Source organism: Malaclemys terrapin, chromosome 4 (assembly GCF_027887155.1).
Source record: "Malaclemys terrapin pileata isolate rMalTer1 chromosome 4, rMalTer1.hap1, whole genome shotgun sequence".
Classification (NCBI taxonomy): domain Eukaryota; kingdom Metazoa; phylum Chordata; order Testudines; family Emydidae; genus Malaclemys; species Malaclemys terrapin.
Genome location: NC_071508.1, coordinates 24,494,459 through 24,515,970, shown reverse-complemented (window position 1 = coordinate 24,515,970; position 21,512 = coordinate 24,494,459). Strand labels below are relative to the sequence as shown.

The window sequence follows — 21,512 nt, the reverse complement described above, 5'->3', positions numbered from 1 at the left end:
GTGGCCCCATGGTACAAATGGAACAAGGCCAATTAACACCCCCCCCCTGCATAAATGGCTTCCTCTTTAAACCTTGATAAACCCATTAAAGCAGCATTTAGGGCCTGATCCTGCAGCCATGCAACTCAATGGCAAAGCACCCCAGGATCAGGCCGTAATGTCCTTATAAAAAATGCCTTTTGCTGCTTTGATCTGTTTCCCTTCTGCCTAGCTTGGGGCTGACATTTTTCGGCAGTGCCTATCACCCTCCGAGTGAGGTGGCTGGGAACACGTTCGCATGCTGGTATGTGTCACAGCAGCAGTCACAGGCTTAAAGAGGCAGCGTCAAAGCACAGTGGGCCCAAATGAAATCTGCCTGGCAAAAAACACATCGCTCAGTTCTTCCTGATCTTGAAAAATATCTTGCCTCCCTTCCTCATAAGGTCTGTGACTGATCTGAGTTATGGGCACACGCAAGGGAGCCGTGCCACTAGGAAGCAGAGTGGAGTGGGGCATGAAACAGAAGTGTGGAGCCTTCCATGCCATTGGCTTTCCTCTGATCCCCAGAATCTGTGCAGATCCCTGAGGATCATGAGAAGGTCTTGCAGCCTGCTCTGCAGAGGGGGAACCCATGACAAAAACAACTGGGGGGACGATGTCTCACGGTATTTCCTCCCGCTTTGCTTCCTCCAGCTGGTTTTCCTTTAGGAGAAGGCGATGGCACCCAGAAGTTTATAATCAGTCTTTTATTCAGGCAACCCCCCATTATAGTCAATGAGAATTTTGCTTGAGTAAAGAGCTCCAGGGTTGCTTCCCTAAGAGGGGCCACACGCACCTGTGACTCTCATGAGTCTAATTCCTCGACTTCTTGTACAATTCCTATCAAACTCCTGCAATTGAAGCTCTGCTCTGACGCCAGCTCCACTCTGGAACATGCAGCGGGTCTCTGGGCCTCCGTTTCTTCCATCTGCGAAGTGGGGATAATGACTCTGGCTTGCCAAGTTCAAAGGGGTGCCGGGAGGGTGAACCTATACGTGTCCATACAGAGCTTTGAAGATGAGGCTGGGAAAGAGAGGAAGGATGGTCCAGTGGTTAGAGTGCTAACCTGGGATGCCAAAGACCTGGGTTTAACCCCCAGCTCTGTTACTGGCTCCCTGTATAACCATGGGTGAGTCCCTTGGTCACTCCGTGCCTCAGTTCCCCCTTCTGGACAATGGGGATAAAAGCCTTGCTGTATCTCCCAGGGGTGTTGGGAAGAGAAACACATTAAGCAGAGGTGCTGGGGGCCCTGTCCATACTGAGGATAGGTGCAGAGTGTAGTTATTCATCTCCGATTTTGGGATCTCTCTCTCTCTGAGTTGTGTTGCAGGCTGACTGGGAACACACCATGTGCTTATTCAAATTATAGAGATTGCCAGTTCACAGCTGGTTACAAGACTTGTTTCTAAGGGCCCACTGGCTAGGGGTGCACAGGCATGCTGGATTTCTAGGCCTCATTCACTGGACACTTTGCTTGGCAGAGGCAGGATACCCCCCAGGGATAGATTTCCTCTCCCTGGTCATCTCTGAGGCTTCTGGAACCTGGGAGGAATGAGGCTTCCACCGGGGCAAGGTAGGATGAAAAGGGAGGCGGCCTGGGGCGGGAGGGTGGGTCAAGTGGCAAGGCAGCAGCCTGGGAGTCAGGCAACCTGGATGTTATTCCCAGTTTTGCCACAAAATCACTGTGTGACCTTGGGTAAGTCCCGTCCTTCCTCCCTGCCTCAGTTTCCCCACATGTAGAATGGGGCAAGTGCTACTTTCCTTTGCAAAATACTTTGCGATCTGCTCAGTATTATTAGCAGCATTCTGAATCAGAGGGGTCTAGGAAAGGTTTAGAGAAAAGTGAGCTACTCCACAGCAGTGTCAGAGGAGTTTTCCAGGCCCAAGGTTTTAATGGGTTTCCAGTAACTCGCCCATGCGCAGGCCGAAGGGGCTGCTGTAATCCGTGCCGCCTCCTAGGTCAGGTGGGCTGCACCATCCCATCAGGCAGTGGCCCATCCCAACATGCTGCTGTTGACAGAATGCTGAGCCAACATTATATAGATCTCTGGCTACTGCCCTGAGAAACCCAGGGAGGCAACGCACAGCACAGCAACTTTCTCCTCTACTAAACAATTCATAACGGAGCAGGAAGCCTGGCTTAATGGGGCTTGTTCAACTGGAACACATGGTGTCAGTATTGTGAGAAGAGTTCAGCGCCCTTAGTGCTGCTGCAAGCATGCGGAGCCTTGCCCAGAAGCCTCCAGTCCTTGGGCAGCTATTTTGCGGAGCACGTTCCCTTGTAAATGTTCACATTTCAGGCTGATGGAAGGCACAAGAGTGAGTCTCATGGGATATGTCTCCACTAATTGCAGTGTAGCTGCTCAAGAGGGAGCCTGGGATCTGAAGCTCCGTGATGGGGGCAAGTCCGAGAGCTCAGACATCTACCCCTCAATGAAACAGCCCCTTAGCCCAAGGCCTGTAATCCCAAATCAGCTGACTCTGGCTAGCCGTGGGTATTTAGTTGCAGGGTAGACATACCCATGGCTACTGGGCCCCTCTCTCTGTCCATAGAGCTAGGACAGCGTAGGCAGCCACAGCGTAAGCCGCTCCTGCTCGCGGTCAGCACCTAGGTGCCCCAGGAGTCCTCAGACACCAGCTAACCCTGCATCCTGTGCCTTTAGGGCCTGATCCAAGCCCCATGAAGTCAATGGGAGTTTTTCAATGGGTTTTGGATCCGGCCCCTCAACTGCAATTTCCTGGTTGAAGGTGGGATTTCAGTTTCGTAAAAGACAGGTTCGTTCTGGGCAGCAACTATGAAAATGGCTCATGTTACTTAACTCTGTACCAAACTTACTCACAGAGGGTGACATTCACCCCTGCTCGGAGGGCCAGCATAATGCCTACGCACTGCTTAAGCTCTATGGTCCAGATCCTCAAAGGTATTTAGTCGCCTGACTCCCATTGAAAGTTATTATTAGAAATAAGGTCGCTTTTGTAACTGCTAGGCCTTCAGAGTCCCAGCTGGACGCTGACCGTCAAGCTGAATTTCTTTCCCGCTCCTATGTCATTCGCTAGCAACACAGATTCTGCAATCAGCGAACAGTTAACAACGGTGTTAACGATGCATGAGCCCGAGTAGGCTGCCACTCACTCGCCTACAGCTGGATTGGCTCTGCAGGGTTGGCAGGAATGAAAAGTAATGAATAGAGACTAATATTTGTCACTTAAAGTCAGCAGATTTGACTCCGGGGAGTGGGTGTTCTCAACTTGCAGGTCATGAACAGTTGCCAGTAAGTAACCACCACCCTGCCCTTCCCATATCACTGAATGGGAGGGGTCCTGGCTAGATCCCAGGTAGATGAGCGAGTCTCCAGGAGGGGGCATGGTACAGAAAAGCGTTTCCTGATTGAGAACCATTGTAATAGACTGAATCCCGGCAGGGAGCAGATCTCTTGAGTAAGAAGGTGCCATGTTCCCAAAGTCACTGCTGACCCTATCTTCACTTTTAGGTTCTGAATTTCTTTGCTGGAGGCTTAAATCAGACCTTGGATATATGAGCGTTAGGAAGACACTTTTTCTGGGGACAGAGGATCCCATCACTGCTTCTGCCGGGTTTCTTCCATCTTCCTCTGAAGCATTTGGTATTGGTCACTGCTAGAGATAAGATACAGGCCCTTGGTCTGTTCTGGTGTGACAATCCCTGTGTTCCTGTTTGAATATACATATATTGTGGGCTACATTATTTGCATAGCTATGTTTTATTTACAGTTCTGGAGGGAGATTTTCAAAGGCACAAATGGGAGGTAGGTGCCCAATTCCTATTATTTTCCAATGGGAGTTGGACTCCAGGATGCTCTCTCTGTCTTTGAAAAGCATCCCTGCGGCAGGGAGGATGCTGGGGGGGGGGAATACAATAGGAGTTACACATTGTTCCATTATCTATATTTCTGGCTGGTAAAAATGCATTTTTCAGCTCCAGCATCATGTACAATTTATTGGAGTAAAACTATCAGCACAAAGGCAGACAGTACATATAACCGGGTGCACATAATATCGAACAGTACAGGTGTCTAACAATACTAAGCAACAAGTAACTTAGCAGACTTAAGCGGATAGAGCAGACCCAAGGGACAAAGCTAGGAAGCACCAAAGGTGGGCCTCTATGACACAGGTGCAAATTCATCCTAGGCACAATTCCATTGACTTCAGTGAGGTTACACTAGGGATGGATCTGGCACAGCAATCTTTAATCACGTGACATGGATACACAATGAAAATATGCTCTCTGATGAATCCTTTAGGGATTCCGGCCATGGCACCGGAACCACCTTTAGCTGACAAATTCTCTCAGCCTTGCCATGGGGAATTCTACAGCCCTGTCTGCAAATAGGCCTCTTTCCACAGGCAGATGACCGAAAAATCAGCACAGCCGTTACATGTGAAATATTACTGCAAATATGCGGCAACCACTGAGCATTCCAAGTGCGTTTACTGCAACCTGAGAGCTAAAAATGCCCTCCTCTTTCTTCTAAAGACGGAGAACGTGCACATTTTAAGAAAATTAATGCCACACAGCCTGAGTAAACAAAGTCCCCATCTGTCAGTAACGTGGGCTTTCTATAGCAAATCAAAATAGAAAGGATCATGTTTGTCAGCTGATCAGACTTGTCTTTATCTGTTTGTTTGTTTGTTTTAGAAGATGAATTTTTGATTAAATCCCTTTTCAATCAACAGTGGTGGAAATGCTGGAATTGAAATGCATTTTCAAATTAGGGGAGGCCTGGCCTTTGAGCCTGGAGTCAATGGAAAGGATCCCTCTGGCATCAATAGGCCTTGGATCTGGCCCTTTGGGATGCTGAGGGTACTGGGAATGGATGGGGTGCACTTCAGGCCTGATTCTGAGTTGGTGTTTGCTCAAATTCTCTTCTCTGCTACGCTCCCTTGATGTTCGTGGGGTTGCACTAGTATAACTGAGCAGAGAATTTGGCCCACGTAGCCATGTTGACTTTAATACAGCTCTTTCTGATGTACACTGGTGTGGGTGAAATCCGATCCAGGCCCCTGATTTATGACACCCATTTTTAAAAACAGAAATCAGTGCCACCCAGAGGTGCTTCTAGTCTAATATGGCGAGACTGGAAGAAAAGAGCTGAGGAGTTTCATATTAAAGAGGAGGATGGCTGAAATCTGTGCGGGGTTAGGTGCTGCCCTCAAGGTTCTCCCAACAGGCCACTCAGCCAGGCAAAATTTGGTTAGCCCTGTAGGAAAGGATCTCACTTTTCAATCTCCCTCACTGTTCTGCAGCTAACCCTGGAGCCCATGGGCACATTTCAGCACCAAAGACAGCACTACCATCCATTCCTTTAGTACTTCCTGGTCAGTCCTTTCTACTTCACAGGCCTGATTCTCCTTTTGCTTATGCCAGTGTAACTAGATTGATTTCAGTGGCGTTACTCCTGATTTACACTGGCATGAGTGAGGGGGGAAGCAGGCCCAATGGAGTCGCTCCTCATTTGCATCAGGGTGAGTGAGAGGAGAACCATGTCCTATATTTTAATAGGAAGTTATGTAGTTTTCAGGCAAATGTCTCTTTTATTTAGACAAATGTCCACTGGAAATGGCACCGATTTCCCCTGAATAAGGACTGAGCAAAGATCTCACCATTTGGCCCATGATGACTTAGAAGCCGAGGACTGCAGGTCTGAACTCCTGAACAGATGCCAACGACTTGCTGAAAGGGTTAAAGAGCAACACGGGGCGGAAACAGGTGCTTGGCAAGGAGCAATTTTCTGACTGTTTTGCTTCCTTTCACCTCATTATTCTGCCCCCTTAAGAAAGCTCACAGTTCACCAGCTCAGTTCCTGCTTCTATTAGAAAAGCTATTTTAAGCTGCACTCTGCATCCGTTGCTAGGCTACAGTGTCAGATCTCTGGGCTCTGCTGGATCAGGAGTCTCCTAAAACGATACTGTGAAGGCGTTTAAATATTCTGTCAAGATTGAGACAATAGTTTAATTGTATAATAACGCGCCATTCATGCCAATATCTCACAACTCCATGGCAGTTACTACAGCAGAAAAATTGCCTGCAAAAGGAGCATCCTATGCTAAGCCGAGTGCCATGAACCCTTAGGCTTCAGGGTATGATTGACACAGGGTCAGGTAGAAACATTTTCTCTATCTACAGCTTTGAAAGAATCGAGAGGAGCCTGTTTCTAAAGCCCAGTGAAATTCTTGGGAATCTTTCCATTGATCTCAGCAGGCTTTGGATCTGGCCCTACAATGATTTTGTCTATGATTGAGCCAGAAATAGAACCTACTGCCTGAACCACAAACCCAGCTTTCTGCAGTTATGGGACATAGTGTTTTCCCTTTGAAGCCATTATGCAGGCAGGATACCACACCTGATGGGTTTCTACAACAACATTTTGGCCACCACACTTTAGGAAAGAGGTGGGCAAATTGAAGAGCGAGCAGCAAAAATGAGAAAAGATTTAGAAAACCTGACCTGGGAGGAAAGGTTAAAAACACTGGGCTGATTGATCTTACAAAGACTGAGGACCTGTTAACAGTTTTGAAATGTGTTAAAGGCTGTTAGAAAGAGGACGGTGATCAATTGATCTCCATGTCCACTGAAAGTAGAACAAGAAGTAATGGGTTTAAAGTGCAGCAAGGGAGATTTAGGTTAGATATTAGGGAAAACATTCTAACTGTAGGGATAGTTAAGGTCAGGAATAGGCTCTTGAGAAGGGTTGGGGAATCCCCATCACTGGAGTCCTTTAAGAAGAGGTTGCATGAACACCTGTCAGGGCTGGTCTAGGTTACTTGGTTCTGCCTCAGTGCAGGGGGCTGGACCTGATGACTTTTTGAGGCCCCTTCCAGCCCTGCGTTGCTATGATTCTCTGAAAAGGCAGGATAATGGATTTGCTGAACCAATGGTCTGGCCCAAGGAATGTCTCTTTATGTGACTGTATCTGAGCTAGAAAGACGAGGCAAGGTAAGGAGGGGATGTGAGTTGCAGCAAGCGGCAGTGTGGGGAGCTTTGTGCATAGAACAATACAATGGTGGACCCCACCATCCATCCAGGTTTGAGGGTGGCAGCCCCAGGGCTTGGAGTTCTGCCTTTCTGCAGCTGCACAGGAGGGGAGGGGTTTTATATGATCTTTTCTCTCATTTGATCCTGGGGATGCCAACTGCCAGACCAAGCACTGCTCTCTCCCTGCCCCGCGCATTTCAGAACAGCCCGAAGGCTGCTCTAACTTATATCAGCTGCCTATAGCCGGAAGCTTGTTTGCAGTGTTCTTGTAGCTGGGTTGGTCCCAGGACATTAGTGAGACAAGGTGGGTGAGGTAATCTCTCTTACTGGACCAACTTCTGTTGGTGAAAGAGACAAGTTTTTGAGCTACACAGAGCTCTTCTTCAGCTCACGGTGTAACTCGAAAATGTGTCTCTTGCACCAACAGAAGTTGCTCCAATAAAAGATATTATCTCACCCACCTTGTGTCTCTTATACTCCGAAGGGGCTATTTGGATGCCTAGGGATCACCAGGGCATAATAAGTAATGATAATACTCTTATCTAGCACTTGACAAAGAAGATCAGTCTCATTATCTCCATTTGACAGCTGGGGAAACGGAGGCACAGAGAGGAGAAGTGACTTGCGCAAGGTCACCCAACAGGCCAATGGCAGAGCCAAGAATGGAACACAGGTCTGTTGAGTACCAGTTCAGTGCTCTATCCACTAGGCCTAGAGACAGTCCCTTTCTGTCAGCTGTGTCCTCTGAGCCATGGGCCAGAATTGGGGGATGACTCAAGAGCTTCTGTGGTGGCCCTGCCCTTATGCAGGATTCTCTTGCACCAGGGAATATGCCAGGAAGTCCTCAAAGTTGGGTTTAAGGTTGCTTTGCAGCAACAGAGCAGCACAAAGAAGCTTAGCAGAGCCCAGATTGGTGCCCAAGTTGGGGTATAAGTTAGGGCACCCAGCTTCACCAATTGGCACCCCGGCATGGCACCCAGATGTGGAACTGAGCGGCCTACCTTAGGCACCCAGGTTCTCTGAAGTTGCCCAGCCCTGGGAAGTGATCGCTTGAAAACTCTGGTGTCCCTGGTGTAACTCAGCTAAAGTCAGTGGAGTTGCCCCAAGAATGAAATTGTCCCTCTTTGTTTAATGACATTACTTTCTGGTGCTTGCAGCTGATAAGAACATTCACTTATATTTGGGTGAGTTACCCCAGCAGACCTCAGAGCTCTTCCGATTCTTTTCCCTCGCCCTGGCAGCATGGCCAGATGGCAGAAACCAATCCGAGAAACGGCTAGCTTTCCTGGCTGTCAAATGCAGGCAGCACCTACCAGGGCTCCAGGGCATGGCTCTGATTGAAGGGATGGTAGAAGGAGTTTCCCAGAATTTCTATCTCCAAATAGCTTATGAATGAAGCAGCAGGAAAGAGGAGAGGAGGGAAAAATCCTAGTGATTCCTGCCTTGAATTCCTAAAGAGCGGGGGATGCCATAGAAACGAGACAGCACGAGGGGTATTGAAAGGAACAGGTGATGGCGAAGTTTTGCAAGACTGATGTGATGGATCATTTAGCACTTGTGAAAGGTGCCAGGTTAACAGCTCTGGAGAATCAAATCCCCCTGTTTATCCACAGAACATGGAGCCCCAGCAGTACAAGCTTCCTCCCATCCTGCCCATGTGCCTCAGCCCTGCCTGGAGGGAACCATCCTCCAGAGGGTGAGAGGAAGGGTCAGCAGTCCTGGGCTGCTCAGTCTTTGGTCTCTTTGGTAAGGATCCCCGGGTGGTGTGATGGTGTTTGTGAGGGGTGGACACCTCGCTGCCCCATAGTAACCAGAGCCAGGCCAACGATCCTTTCCTCTCAGTCGCTGAGCAGTATTGTAAAATGGATGGGCTTGCAGTTAAGGCACTGAGCTGGGACTCAGGAGATCTAGGCTCCAAGCCTGGCTTGTGTGACCTCAAGGAAGTCCCCTCGGCCACGATTTTCCCAAGCACCTGGTGATTTTGGGTGCCTAACTTGAGACATGTCAAAGGGGCCTGGTTTTCAGACAGTGCTAAGTGTCCGCCCTCAGAAAACAAGGCACTGTTCGATGTCTCAGGCTGAGATCCCCCCCAAGGTCACTCTGGAAAATCTTGGGCTAGATCTCTCGGCACCTCACTTTCCTCACCTGTAAAAGAGGGGGGAATATTTCCCAACCTCCTGGGCTGCTGTGAGGATAAACTCATTAATGAGTGAGAGGTGCCCAGATGCTACAGCCCTGGCAAAACCAGGGCAGAGGTAGCCCAGACCCGTTCAACCCTGAGACTCTCTGCTGAGGTCACCCAATGTCCTGGTGGGCATCTATTTACTGTCTACCGGGAGCTAACCAGTCCCTCATTCCCGCCAGCAGGGCAGCAAAGCTGTTTCTTCTGCATCACCTTCCAAGCTCACAGGCATATATGTGTCATCCCGTGTTCACACACAGAGCTAGCTGCATGTCCCAGGCTTATTCTGAATAGTGTGACAGTCGAACCCGAAGGCCCCAACTGAGAGCAAGACATTGAGTGTGTACAATGCTAGACACTGTACACACACATAAGAGACAGGCCCTGCTCTGGAGAGTTTATAGTTTATAGATAAGCCAGACAAAATTTGAGTGGGGAAACTGAGGCACAGAGTGAGGACAGGTCTGACTTTTTTTAAAGGTAGGCACCGAAATACCTTTAAAATCTGCCCCCAAGTAACTTGCCCGATGTCACACAGTGAGTCAGTGACAGAGCTCGGGTTAGAACCCAGATCTCTTGCTGCCCAATCTAGTGGCCTGTTTGCTAGACTTCCCTCAGGGGTTATTCACCATCTTATTTTTGGATTTTAGCAGCCCCAGAATAAACTTGGGCTGTTCGTTTTGCCAGCCGTTGTCCAGGCTTATGAGAAATACAGCAGGCTGTGAGCCCAGGCTCCTGTCTGATTTCCCCCCAGTTGTTGGGTAATGAATTGTAAGTCGGGTCTAATGCATTGCTGATTGCTCTGATTAAATCTTTCTGTGGACTCACTAGCATGGAGGCTGCTACAAATCCCTGATTGCTCTAGTGATGGATATTCCATGAGCCAATGACCTTACTTCATGGCCCCTTTTTAAAGGGACCTGCTCATTATACAGGAAGAGCAAGAGCTGCGCCCAGGAACTGATATGGAGGTTTGTTATGTGACCCAGGGGAGGGAGGTCCTGATTTTTTAATGTGCCCGCCCAAGGGGTTGCTGCCTGACCCAGTTATACTGGCAGGGGAGCTGGATAGCACAGGGAGAAAGAACCAGTGGCTGGATGCTGAACCAGACAAAATCCATCTTGAAATGACACACACATTTTTAACGGTGGGGGTGATTAACCATTGGAACAAGCTCCCCGGGTGGAATCTCCATCTCCTGATAGCTTCAGACCAAGCTTGGATGTCTTTCTGGAAGAGATGCTTTAGCCAAACACAAGTACTGGGCTCAATACAGGGCTCACTGGGGGGAAATGACTTGTGCCGTACAAGAGGTCAGACTAGATCCGGGATTCTCAAACTGGAGGTCGTGAGGTTATTGCGTGGGGGTCGCGAGCTGTCAGCCTCCACCCTCAAACCAGCATTTGCAAGTGTTTAATATAAAAATGTGTGTTTTTAATGTATAACAGGGGGTCGCATTCAGAGGCTTGCTGTGTGAAAGGGGTCACCAATGCAAATGTTTGAGAATCACTGGACTAGACCATCGAATGAGCCCTTCTGGCATAAGCCCTGTGGAAAGGCTCCAAGGCTGGGAAGAGGAGAAAGCGAGTGGGACAGGGGAGACTAAAGGGAAAGGTCACCGGGAAGAGCAGTGCGGAGAATGCAAAGCCCGAAGGGGATGCAGAAATGTGCTCTAGAGTGATCTGTCAGCGGATCAGGAGTGGGCGTCTGGCCAAATGGACCCGGGAGAAAACTGCAGATGCAGGAGGTAGCCCTGTCCCCCCCCACACACACTTTTTCAGTGGAAGAAAAGGAGAAAAGGCAGAATAAACAGAAAGGAAGAGAGGAAAAAGTGGTTATTGTTATCGATAAAGCTCCATGGAGTTGACATGCACAGATCTGTAAGGAAACAAAAGTCTTTGTTTCTCTCTCTCTCTCACCCCATGTAAATCAGGAGTAATTCCATTGGGCCTAATTCTCTTCTCATTCTTGACTTTCTTATCCTTACTTAGTTCTTGACTTACTTGTGCCTCTTCATTCCATGTGGAGCAGAGGGCCTTCACCCCGTCTTCCAGCTTGATCATCTCTTGCCGCAGTCTTAGCTTCTTCCCATGCTGTCGGGGCGACTTTCAGTTCTGCTCCTGTTGTGTTTCCCAGTTGTTCTTGGTCTACCTTGTTGCCTCTTGCCCAGGAATTCCAGCCCAGCACCTGTCTTGTTATGTGGTGGGGGTCGTGCCTTCATGTGTATTCTAGCCACCTCTGTTTTCATTCAATTTCCTGGCCTATCAGTTTCTGCTTTGTCCTCCTCCAAAGCTCTTCATTTGTGATTTTTTTTTTTTTGCTCACCTGAGGTTGAGGATTTGTCTGAGGCAGCTGTTTATAAAAACCCAGAGTTTAGCTGGTAAGATCTTAGTAAGTCTCCTTGTTTCAGCACCATATAGCAAGACAGACTTAACAAGGGTGTTAACTATTCAAAGTTTAGTTTGGAGGGCAAGATTTCCATTTCTCCAGGTTGGCTTTTGCTATGCTGGCTTTAATGTCTTCGTCTGTTCCTCCTGATCTGCTTGTAATGCTGTCAAGATACGTGAAGTGCCAACATCTTCTATGTCAGTGCCAGAAAATGTTATTGGTGTTTCTTGTTGTGTATTGTCTCTCCACGGTTTTCGTTTTCTCTTCTCATTCACCCCGGTGTCAGTCAAGAGTAACTCCATTGGGCCTGATTCCCCTCTAACGCCTGTGATGTAAATCAGGAGAGACTCCATTGAGTTCAGTGGAGCTATTCTGGTGTAAAACTGGTGAAAGTCGGGGGGTCTAGCACCAGCTGCTTCAGGGGAACATGCGAGGCCCCCTGCAATATTAGAAAGAATATGGGCTCTTTGGAAAGTGTTTTTTTTTTTCCCCAAGAAAATTGCTCGCTTGCTTGCTTTTAAAAAGGAAACCAAAAGAGAGGCTGAGAAAAAGGAAATAAAAGAAAAGGTAAAGAAGAAAAAGTCTTAAATATTCCCAGACACCGACACAGGGCAGATCTAACACTCATTGAACCCAAACGGAGAAAATCACTGACTTCAGTGGGAGCAGGTTGGGGCCCGCAGTCTTTGAGCCAGTGTCATTTATGTTATGTATGCACATTCCCACAGGTGAGTGTCTCTGTCTGGCAGACAGCCCATACCTCTGCCACTATGGACCGGGTGGGACGTGAAGGCCAATGCTTCCTGCTGGTGGGATTAGCGTCAAATTTCTGTTTGTCCTCGGGCATGTTAACTGGGAGGTGGTTTTGCAAATGCACATCACCACTCAGCACCCTCATTTCAAGCCTGGTAGAAGAGCAGCAAAATCCGGTGGATTTGTGTGGTTTGCAGCTGTCTGTCTGGTCGGTAGCTGGGCTGGAATGTCAAAGCCCAGGATTAGTGTCAACTCTGCACAGCCCGGCATCACCCAATCCTGATGTGAAGGGTTTCTGGGTCGTGTTCTGTGACAGGACAACTGGCAGAGCCCTGCTAGTTGTCAGGTTCTGGGAGCCCTGGATCAGTAGAACAAGCTCATCTAAGATCCTAAAGCGTTTAAGGACAGGTGTCGCGGAGTATTGGGGGACTCAGGGCCCTGCACCCCTGGCTTCCTGCGATTCACCATGACTCTCAGCCAGCCAGTAAAGCAGAAGGTTTATTTGGATGACAGGAATACAGTCCAAGATAGGTCTTGCAGGCACAGACAACAGGGCCCCCCTCAGTTAGGTCCAGCTTGGGGTCCCAGGGCATCCCAGCCCACCCCCCTTTGGGGGGTCAGAGCCATCTCTGCCTCCCAGCCATCTCTCCAGCCTGCTTCCAGCACTCTCCCTTCAGCGACCCCTCCCACAGCCTTTGTTCAGTTTCCCGGCCCCGGAGTCACCTGGCCTCCAACCCCTTCCTGGGTTCTCATGTTACAAGCTCAGGTATGTTCCCTCGGGCAGACTCCCATCCCCCGATGCAGACCATCCTAGTCACACTCCCCTGTCAGCATTCACACACCCCAGCAAGAACAGTCCCAGTTCGTCACATCTCTCCCCCCTTCGAGACCAAACTGAGCGGGGTCACTTTAGCCAGTGACCTGGGGAAGTTCGAACCTACCCCCGTTCCCATGGATGCCCCCGCATCCCTCACATTCCTTGGTGGGAATTACACCAGGCCCCTCCAGTTTCACGCCCCCCCTTGGGTTGGGGGTGCTTGATGGCACTTGCAGTTCGCATGTGAGAAGGTTTATGCGGCCTGTGCCCTTTTCCCACCCCAATACCCCTGGGGTTCCAACTGGGCTGTGGTCTTCTCCCAGCGCTCCAGTCTGGAGGTCTGTGCTTTGGGCTCTCTTGGTTTAGAGCCGCCCTTTTAACCTTGGCCACCCTCCGGAAAGGATCCTTTATGCTGGGCAAGGGTCCTAAAGCTGTTTTCCCCTTGTCCCAGGCCTTCCTCCCCCTCTGACAGGGGTCACAGGATCCGCAGTACTGTCGGACAGTAACAAAGACCCCAGGCCAGTAAAAGCTCCGTAGCAGCCTCTGCTGGGTATGCCAGGTTCCCTGGTGTCCTGAGAGGGGAATGTCATGGGCCCGGCACAGCAGCTGGCGGCGATACTTCTGGGGTACCACCAGCTGCCTCCTGATCCCCCCTGACTCCATTTTCCCTGGGGGAGCCCATTCTCGGTACAGGAACCCCTTCTCCCACAGGAACCTTTTCCGGCCACCTCGTCCCATGGTCTGTACCGCATTGAGGTCGGCCAGGTCCCTTATCTTCCGCAAGGAGGGATCTCTCTGCAACTCGGCCTGGAACTCAGCAGCTGGGACAGGGATGGCCACCTGCTCTTTCTCGCCCGCTGGGTCTGAAGCTGCAGCCTCCCTGAGCCGTGTCCCTGGGCGTTCCCTCCCCACCAGGTTAGGGTCCTGCGCCTCAGGCAAGGCACCCCCCCCAAGGCCAGGGCGCAGTGCCCCTCGCCGGCTCTGACTGCGGGTCACAACCAGTGCCTTTTGGGGGTTGCTTGGCCAGTTCTCCAGGTCCCCCCCCATCAATACCTCAGTGGGCAAATACGGGTGTACCCCCACATCCTTGGGGCCCTCCTTGGCCCCCCACTTCAGGTGTACCCTTGCCACGGCACTTTGACTGGTGTTCCGCCCACCCCCGTCAGGGTCAGGTAGGTGTTGGGCACCACCTGATCTGGGGCCACCACCTCGGGCCGGGCCAGCGTCACCTCTGCGCCCGTATCCCAGTATCCATTGACCTTCCTCCCATCCACCTCCAGGGGAACAAGGTACTCTCTCCGGAGGGACAGCCCCGCGCCCACCATATAAACCAAAAACCCTGAGTCTGGAGCATCCAGCCCCCTAGAGGAGCTGGCCTGGGGCCCTTCTCTCTCTTGAGCAGTTGATAAGCTGCCAGCCCCTCTTGCGTGAGAAGTCTGCCCCTCGTCCGTCTGGGCCTCTACCAAGTTAACCCTGTGCGGGTTCGGTCTGCTCAGTCTGTCCTTGAGCTTGGGGCACTGGGCCCGAACGTGGCCTCTTCGGCCGCAGTAATAGCAGCTCATGTCCTGTGGGTCCCCTCGAGCCGGTCGGTTGTCCCTGACGCTGGGCATTCCCCGTGGGAGGGGATTCCCCATATTCCCCCTTTGGGAGGTCCCAGGGTAACTCTCTCTCTGCATCGTGGCGGGCCTGTTCCTTTGGGGCTCCTCCCTGCCACCCCCTGACCGGCTCTTTACAAACTCATCAGCCAGCTGCCCTGCGTGTCGCGGGTTCTCTGGCTTTCGGTCCACCAACCACAGCCTTAGGTCGGATGGGCACCGCTCATACAGCTGCTCCAGTACCAGCAGTTTAATCAGGTCCTCCTTCGTCTGGGCCCCATCAGCCCACTTGCTGGCGTATCTTTCCATGCGGACGGCTAGTTGCAGATAGGAGATCTCCGGGGTTTTATCCTGACTCCGGAACCTTTCCCGGTACATCTCAGGAGTCAGCCCAAACTCCCGTAGCAGGGCCTTTTTGAATAGTTCGTAGTCCCCTTTCTCTGCCTCTCCCAGTTGGCGGTACAATGCCACGGCTTTGGGGTCCAGTAAGGGGGTAAGGACCCGGAGTCTGTCCGCGGGATCAACCCGGTGCAGCTCGCAGGCCGTCTCAAAGGCCTCCAGGAAGTCATCCATGTCCTCCCCCTCCTTGCGTGGGGCCAGGATGCACTTATCAAAGCTCCGTGCAGTCCTGGGTCCCCCCTCACTCACCGCAGCCAGGGGTTCGCTGCCCTTCAATCTCGCCAGTTCCAGGTCATGCTGACGCTGTCTCTCATTCTCCTCCCGTTCATGCTGATGCTGTCTCTCTTCATGCTGTCTCTGTCTCTCTTTCTCCTCCCGTTCATGCTGTCTCTGTTGTTCACGATCCTCCAGCTCTCTCAGTTTTAGCTCTTTCCATTCCCATTCCAGCCAATTCCGCTCCATGGATGCCGAACGTCGCCGGGAGGATCCTCTGCTGGCCGGCGAGCTTCGCCGGGAGGGTCCCCTGCTGGCTGGGGGGGCCACGGCACCTTCGGTATTTGCTGGGCTTCTCCCCACCCTTCCCCTAGGCATAGGAAGGAGGGGTCTCGGGAAGCCCTCAGCAGCCGGCTGACCACTCCCAGCTGGGACAGACACTGGTGCCTGCGCTGCATTTGCCAGGCTGCTTCCCTGAGACACAGGGATCAGTTCATTCGCGCGATCTTCCGCCTCCAGCCGGGCAATGAGCTGTTCTTTGGTGAGCCTCCCAATGCACAGCCCCCTCTGCTTGCACAGCTCCACCAGGTCGCTCTTAAGCCGCTTGGCATATATCTTCCTGCTGGCCACTCACCGGCCTGTGTGCTCACAGCTCCCCACAGTTCCCAGGGAGACCCCTAGTGTGCTAGCCCTTCTCGACATCACCACCTCTCTGCCAGGGTCGAGCTGCAGACTCCTCCGCCCCTGGGACCACTCGCTGCGATCCCCCCGGGGGACCCTGTTACTGCAAAAGTCCTTCTCGCTGGTCACACACTCCCAGGGGTAATAACCGTCTCTCTCTCACTCTCCAGCACGCCTGGTTCCCGTCAATCCCCCTTCGTTTTACTGCTCCCCAGTCACTTACTGCAGGAAGCGCCGTCCACGGGGTGCAGTAGATCCCACCGCTGCCACCAGTTGTCGCGGAGTATTGGGGGACTCAGGGCCCTGCACCCCTGGCTTCCTGCGATTCACCATGACTCTCAGCCAGCCAGTAAAGCAGAAGGTTTATTTGGATGACAGGAATACAGTCCAAGATAGGTCTTGCAGGCACAGACAACAGGGCCCCCCTCAGTTAGGTCCAGCTTGGGGTCCCAGGGCATCCCAGCCCACCCCCCTTTGGGGGGTCAGAGCCATCTCTGCCTCCCAGCCATCTCTCCAGCCTGCTTCCAGCACTCTCCCTTCAGCGACCCCTCCCACAGCCTTTGTTCAGTTTCCCGGCCCCGGAGTCACCTGGCCTCCAACCCCTTCCTGGGTTCTCATGTTACAAGCTCAGGTATGTTCCCTCGGGCAGACTCCCATCCCCCGATGCAGACCATCCTAGTCACACTCCCCTGTCAGCATTCACACACCCCAGCAAGAACAGTCCCAGTTCGTCACAACAGGTCACTGGATCGGAGCACAGATTTATTCCCATGACATCAGCTTGGAGTCTGGCTGCCAGCTCCTGACTGAGGATCCTCTTCACGGAGTTGCTAGCACAGTTGGAAGAGATGAGGTCTCATGAGCTCTGTTGGCTTCTCCCAGCTGAGGATCTGGCCCACGGCATGCACTGAAGCTCTTGGAAAACACCTGCTACATGAACATTGGTGGCAGGAGATGAGCCTGGACAGCTATTAAGGATTAGGTTCTTGCTCATGATCACGTTGAACAGGACTTTCCTACACAACTAATCCTATTTATTTCACTGGAGCAATTCACAGAAGAAGGGCCCAATCCGACCCCATTAAAATGAACAGGGGTTTTGCTACTGATTTCAGGATGGGCAGGACTGAACCCTAAGTTACTGCCCAACAGGCCAGATCCTCAGCTGGTGTAAACCGGTCTTGCTCCATTGACTTCAGTGGAGTTACACCAGTTTCCACCAGTTGAGGACCTGGCCCAGCATGAGTAAGGGTGGCAGTAGGGTGTGGTGTGTGGGTACCACGGGCAGTGTGTTCATGTGGCCAAGGCAGGGTTGGAGAGCGAGTCCACCCAGCACTCAGCCGGCCTTGGCAGCTCCCATCCCACGAGGCTGGGCCCAGCTCCCCACTCCAGGTGTTGTGAGATGGCAATAGGCTTGTATGGTGCTGCAACCCTGTGACTAGCTTGCAACGGCATCCACTCAAATCTGAGCCAGCTGCCCCGTCATCGTGATGGGTCACACCTGAATGGCACTGCAGGCCCGTGCACCAGGTCAAATCGCCCGGAGCGGGGAGCCAGGCCCGGTCCTGCAGGACAGGAGCTGCTGCTGCTGGGTGAGTGTAGGGTGGGCTCATTCTCCAGCCCATCACCAAGTACCCATCGCCACCTCTAGCTGCAAAACCTAGCTCTGCTCCTGGCTAGGGCCCGGGAGTGGGACTCAAGCCCTGGTGCTATTCCGGGCTCGGTCGCTGACCTGCTGGGGGACCTTGGACATGTCACTTCCACTCTCTCTGACTCTTGTCCGCCTTGTCTATTTGGACTGTGAGCTTCTGGGGGCGGGGCCCGTCTCTCTCTTTGTGTACGTGCAGCACCTAGCACCATGGGCTCTGATCCTGGCCAGGGTGTCTAGATGCTGTCATCATGCAAATCCTCCATGTATGACCGGTATGGGATCAGGTCCCTGTGCAATCCAGAATATGCTGAATACAGGTTAGTTCAGAAGACGGAGTTCCCTGTAATAGTACAATTCCACTGGACAGTCAAGACTGCCCTGGAAATACACTGGTGAAAACTGCTTTGAAAAATCTTTCCCCCTCATCATTTTAATTAAGAAACACTTTCAAACGACGCCAACGCCATAGATCTTTGAAACGTTATGGGCCAGATTCCCAGCTGATGTAGGTCGCTGGAGCAGCATCCAAGTCAATGGGTCTGTGTTGATTTGCAGTAGTTGAGGATGTGATCCTATGATCAGCAGCTTTGCAATGCGAAGGGGAAGGCACAATCGATGGCTCTGTACACCGTGCCGATGATCTGTAGACATTATCTGCTGTAAAACTGCCTTGGAAGAATTAGCTACATGCTTCCTGGCTATTTCAATTGCTCTGATAACGTCAGCAGAGAGAGAGAACTCTGGCTGTTGTCGCTGTCAAACGAACACAGCTGATGCCTGTTCTTGTCTTGAACAATATTTTCAGTGCCCATCCTCGGCGCTAACCCAAGCAGGATGTGGAAGGTGCTGGCCAGGAAGCAGCCATGGGAACGGGGGACACTGGAGGAGAGCAGGGATCATGCCACCCTTGGATATGCCCGTCAGGCCTCGCAGGAGGCAGTCGGTGGCTGCAGACTGAATATCGTGGAATCAGATGGAGCAGGAGTCTGTGGGGAGATAAATGGAGGAAGGGGTGGGTCATATCTCAGTGCAACCGAGAGTAGGTGCAGGTCCCCACTAGCACTGAAGGCTCTAGCCGTCCCATCTGGACCAGATGAAGGTCCCCAATGCCGTGAGATGCCTGAAGCCTCTGGCTAGCCCATCTGGCCTCTGGCTATCACACCAGTTCAGAGGCCACCAGCAGTCCCATCTAAACCAGGTGAAGCCCCTCCCCAAGCTAGGTGATCCGCCTCCCCACCCCCCGAGTGAAGTGTGCATCTCCCATCACAGCAAAGCCAAACAGACTATTTGCTTTCATTGCCCATTGGCATGTCTATTTTGCAGGTCCCATTGATGAACAGGAGCTGAGGGGGCTGATCTCCAAAGCTAGAGGCCGCCCCCCTTTCATCTCATCCCGACGCGTGGGGCTGCAGAGCCAGCGAACCCCCAATGCCTAAGAACAGCAAAGTGACGCAGCGAGAGCACAGCAGCGAGCATGTCACCGAATCGGTGGCCGACCTGCTGGCCCACGAGGAGCCCGTGGACTACAAGCGCAGCGTCTTGAACGTGACGGGCGAGGCCTGGGACAAGCAGAAGGATGTGGAGGAAGATCTAGACTCTGAGAAGCGGCCAGCGTGGAACAGCAAACTGCAGTACATCCTGGCCCAGATCGGGTACTCGGTGGGGCTGGGGAACGTCTGGCGGTTTCCATACTTGTGTCAAAAAAACGGCGGAGGTAAGAGACCACTGGCGTGGGTGCAGCCAGCTCAGTACAACACAACGCCACTGGGATAGAGAGGGGGGCAATTCCTGCACGCATCCAGCTCCTGCTGAAATCTGTAGCAGGTGGGAATGCATAGCCAAGGGCAGGATTAACCCACATGCACTATCTGGATGCTTGGAATGCATATGGGGTATGTCTACACTGTGAGAAAAGACCCCTGGCATGGCTGTGGTTGGCCCGGGTCAGCCAACTCAGAGGGGCTCAGGCTTGTAGGGGTGTAAAATTGGAGTGTAGACGTTCAGGCTCGGGCTGGAGCCTGTGCTCTCCGATCCCGTGATAGGGGAGGGTCTCAGAGCCCAAGTCTGAACCCTTCACTGCAATTTTACAGCCCGGGCCCTGCGAGCCTGAATCAGCTGACCTGGGCTCTCAGACTCGGTGCTGCGGGGATTTTTATTGCAGTGCAGACTTAGCTCAGTTGATCTCCTCCTCTAGCCCTAGGGGAGTTGAAGGCTGTGCCACTATTTGTCTATTTTTTTGGGGGGGGGGGGGAAGACACTTCAGATTCAGTAAGTCAGAAACTTTTAGTGAATTTGTGTCCGTTTTACTGACTTGTTCATTTGAAGAAAAAAAAAAAAAATCCAGAAACCGAAAAATGTTTTGATTTTTTTTTTTTTTTTTTTCAGGTTGGAACAATTTTTTTCTTTCAAAATTTTCTTTAATTTTATTATAAAAAACATTAAAGTGAAACTAAACCTTTTGTTTGACCTGCAATGACATTTTTTGACTGTTCTATTTGCTGAAAAGTTAGAAAATATTTGTTTTCAGGTTGACATGAAACTTTTTTTCTCCAAAATTGCCAGAGAACCAAAAAATCAATTATACGCTCATCTCTACACTCCATATTACAGGAAAGCAAATTGCATTAGATTTTTGAACCAGGTCAACCTATGGGGTCAGCTCCTCAAATGGTGTAAACCAGCCTAGATAGATCCATTGAAATCAACACCAAGTAAATATCTATCTATCTATCCCCATTAGAGAGTATCAGCATTTATTCACAGTTATGAGCACATTATTGTGCCATTTTTCTTTGCAGGAGTAGAACAAGGCCTCACTGCAGTGACGTCAGACATCACAATGTAGGTGAACACTGGCATTTTAATGGTGACTTCTGTACAAGGAAACAGACACCTGAATTTTGTTTTTATGCAATTGGGAGAATTGATTTTCTTCTCAGGCTGGTTTGACACCAACACCATTGCATTTACTTTAGTGGAGTTACTCCTGATTTACACCAGCACACAAAAAATCAGAATCCGGCTTAGAGAATGTGGTCGAGTGACCGGAGCAGTGACGGGGAGACAGCATTCCTGACTGCTATCCCCAGCTCCACCATTGCCTTGCTCTGTGACCTTGGGCAAGTCACCTAACTTGCCTCAGTTTTCCCAGTTTGCAAAATGGGGATCATAATAGTGACCTATCTCAGAGGAGCCTGTGACGATGCTTGATTAGCTAATGTTTCTAAAGTGCTTTGAGATCCACAGTTGATAATTGCTACAATTTTACATATTGACAGGCAAAATATATCCATGATTTAGATAGGCCTCTCGTCACCCTCCCCAGCGCAACCCAACCCCCTCCACCCAGCCCCTGTCCTAATCATGCAGACCAGATTCTGCTCTCAGATAACCCCACATGATCCCCACTAATGTCAAAGGGCGGGATCAAGCCCGCTGGGTTAGCCCTTCGTTTGCTGCAGCGCCTACAGCACCTAACAAAGTCAGTACAGTAGAACCTCAGAGTTACGAACACCTTGGGACTGGAGCTTGTTCCTAACTCTGAACAAAACCTTCTGGTTGTTCATTCAAAAGTTTACAGCTGAACATTGACTTAATACAACTTTGGAACTTTACTGTGCAGAGGAAAAATGCTGCTTTCCCTTGATTTTTTAGTAGTTTATGTTTAACACAGCACTGTATTGCATTGGCTTTTAATCTGGTCTCTGCTGCGGCCTGATTTTGTATTTCCGGTTCCAAATGAGGTGTGTGGTCGACGGGTCCTTTCGTAACTCTGGTGTTCGCAACTCTGAGGCTCTACT

The 21,512-nt window shown here is 51.1% G+C and overlaps 1 protein-coding gene across 2 annotated transcripts in view; it reads left to right on the top strand.

The window, feature by feature from the left end:
* The window catches only part of SLC6A17 (solute carrier family 6 member 17), a 50,572-nt gene that overhangs the window by 5,708 nt on the left and 23,352 nt on the right, over window positions 1–21,512 (top strand). Inside the window, exons 2-3 of one of the 2 annotated variants that reach the window (XM_054024884.1) lie at window positions 5,601–5,767; window positions 19,036–19,426. In XM_054024884.1, the coding sequence (XP_053880859.1) occupies window positions 19,141–19,426 (286 nt within the window). In that variant the 5' untranslated portion in view covers window positions 5,601–5,767; window positions 19,036–19,140. The remainder of the gene's footprint in view (window positions 1–5,600; window positions 5,768–19,035; window positions 19,427–21,512) is intronic. The other variant, XM_054024883.1, reaches the window with a different exon arrangement.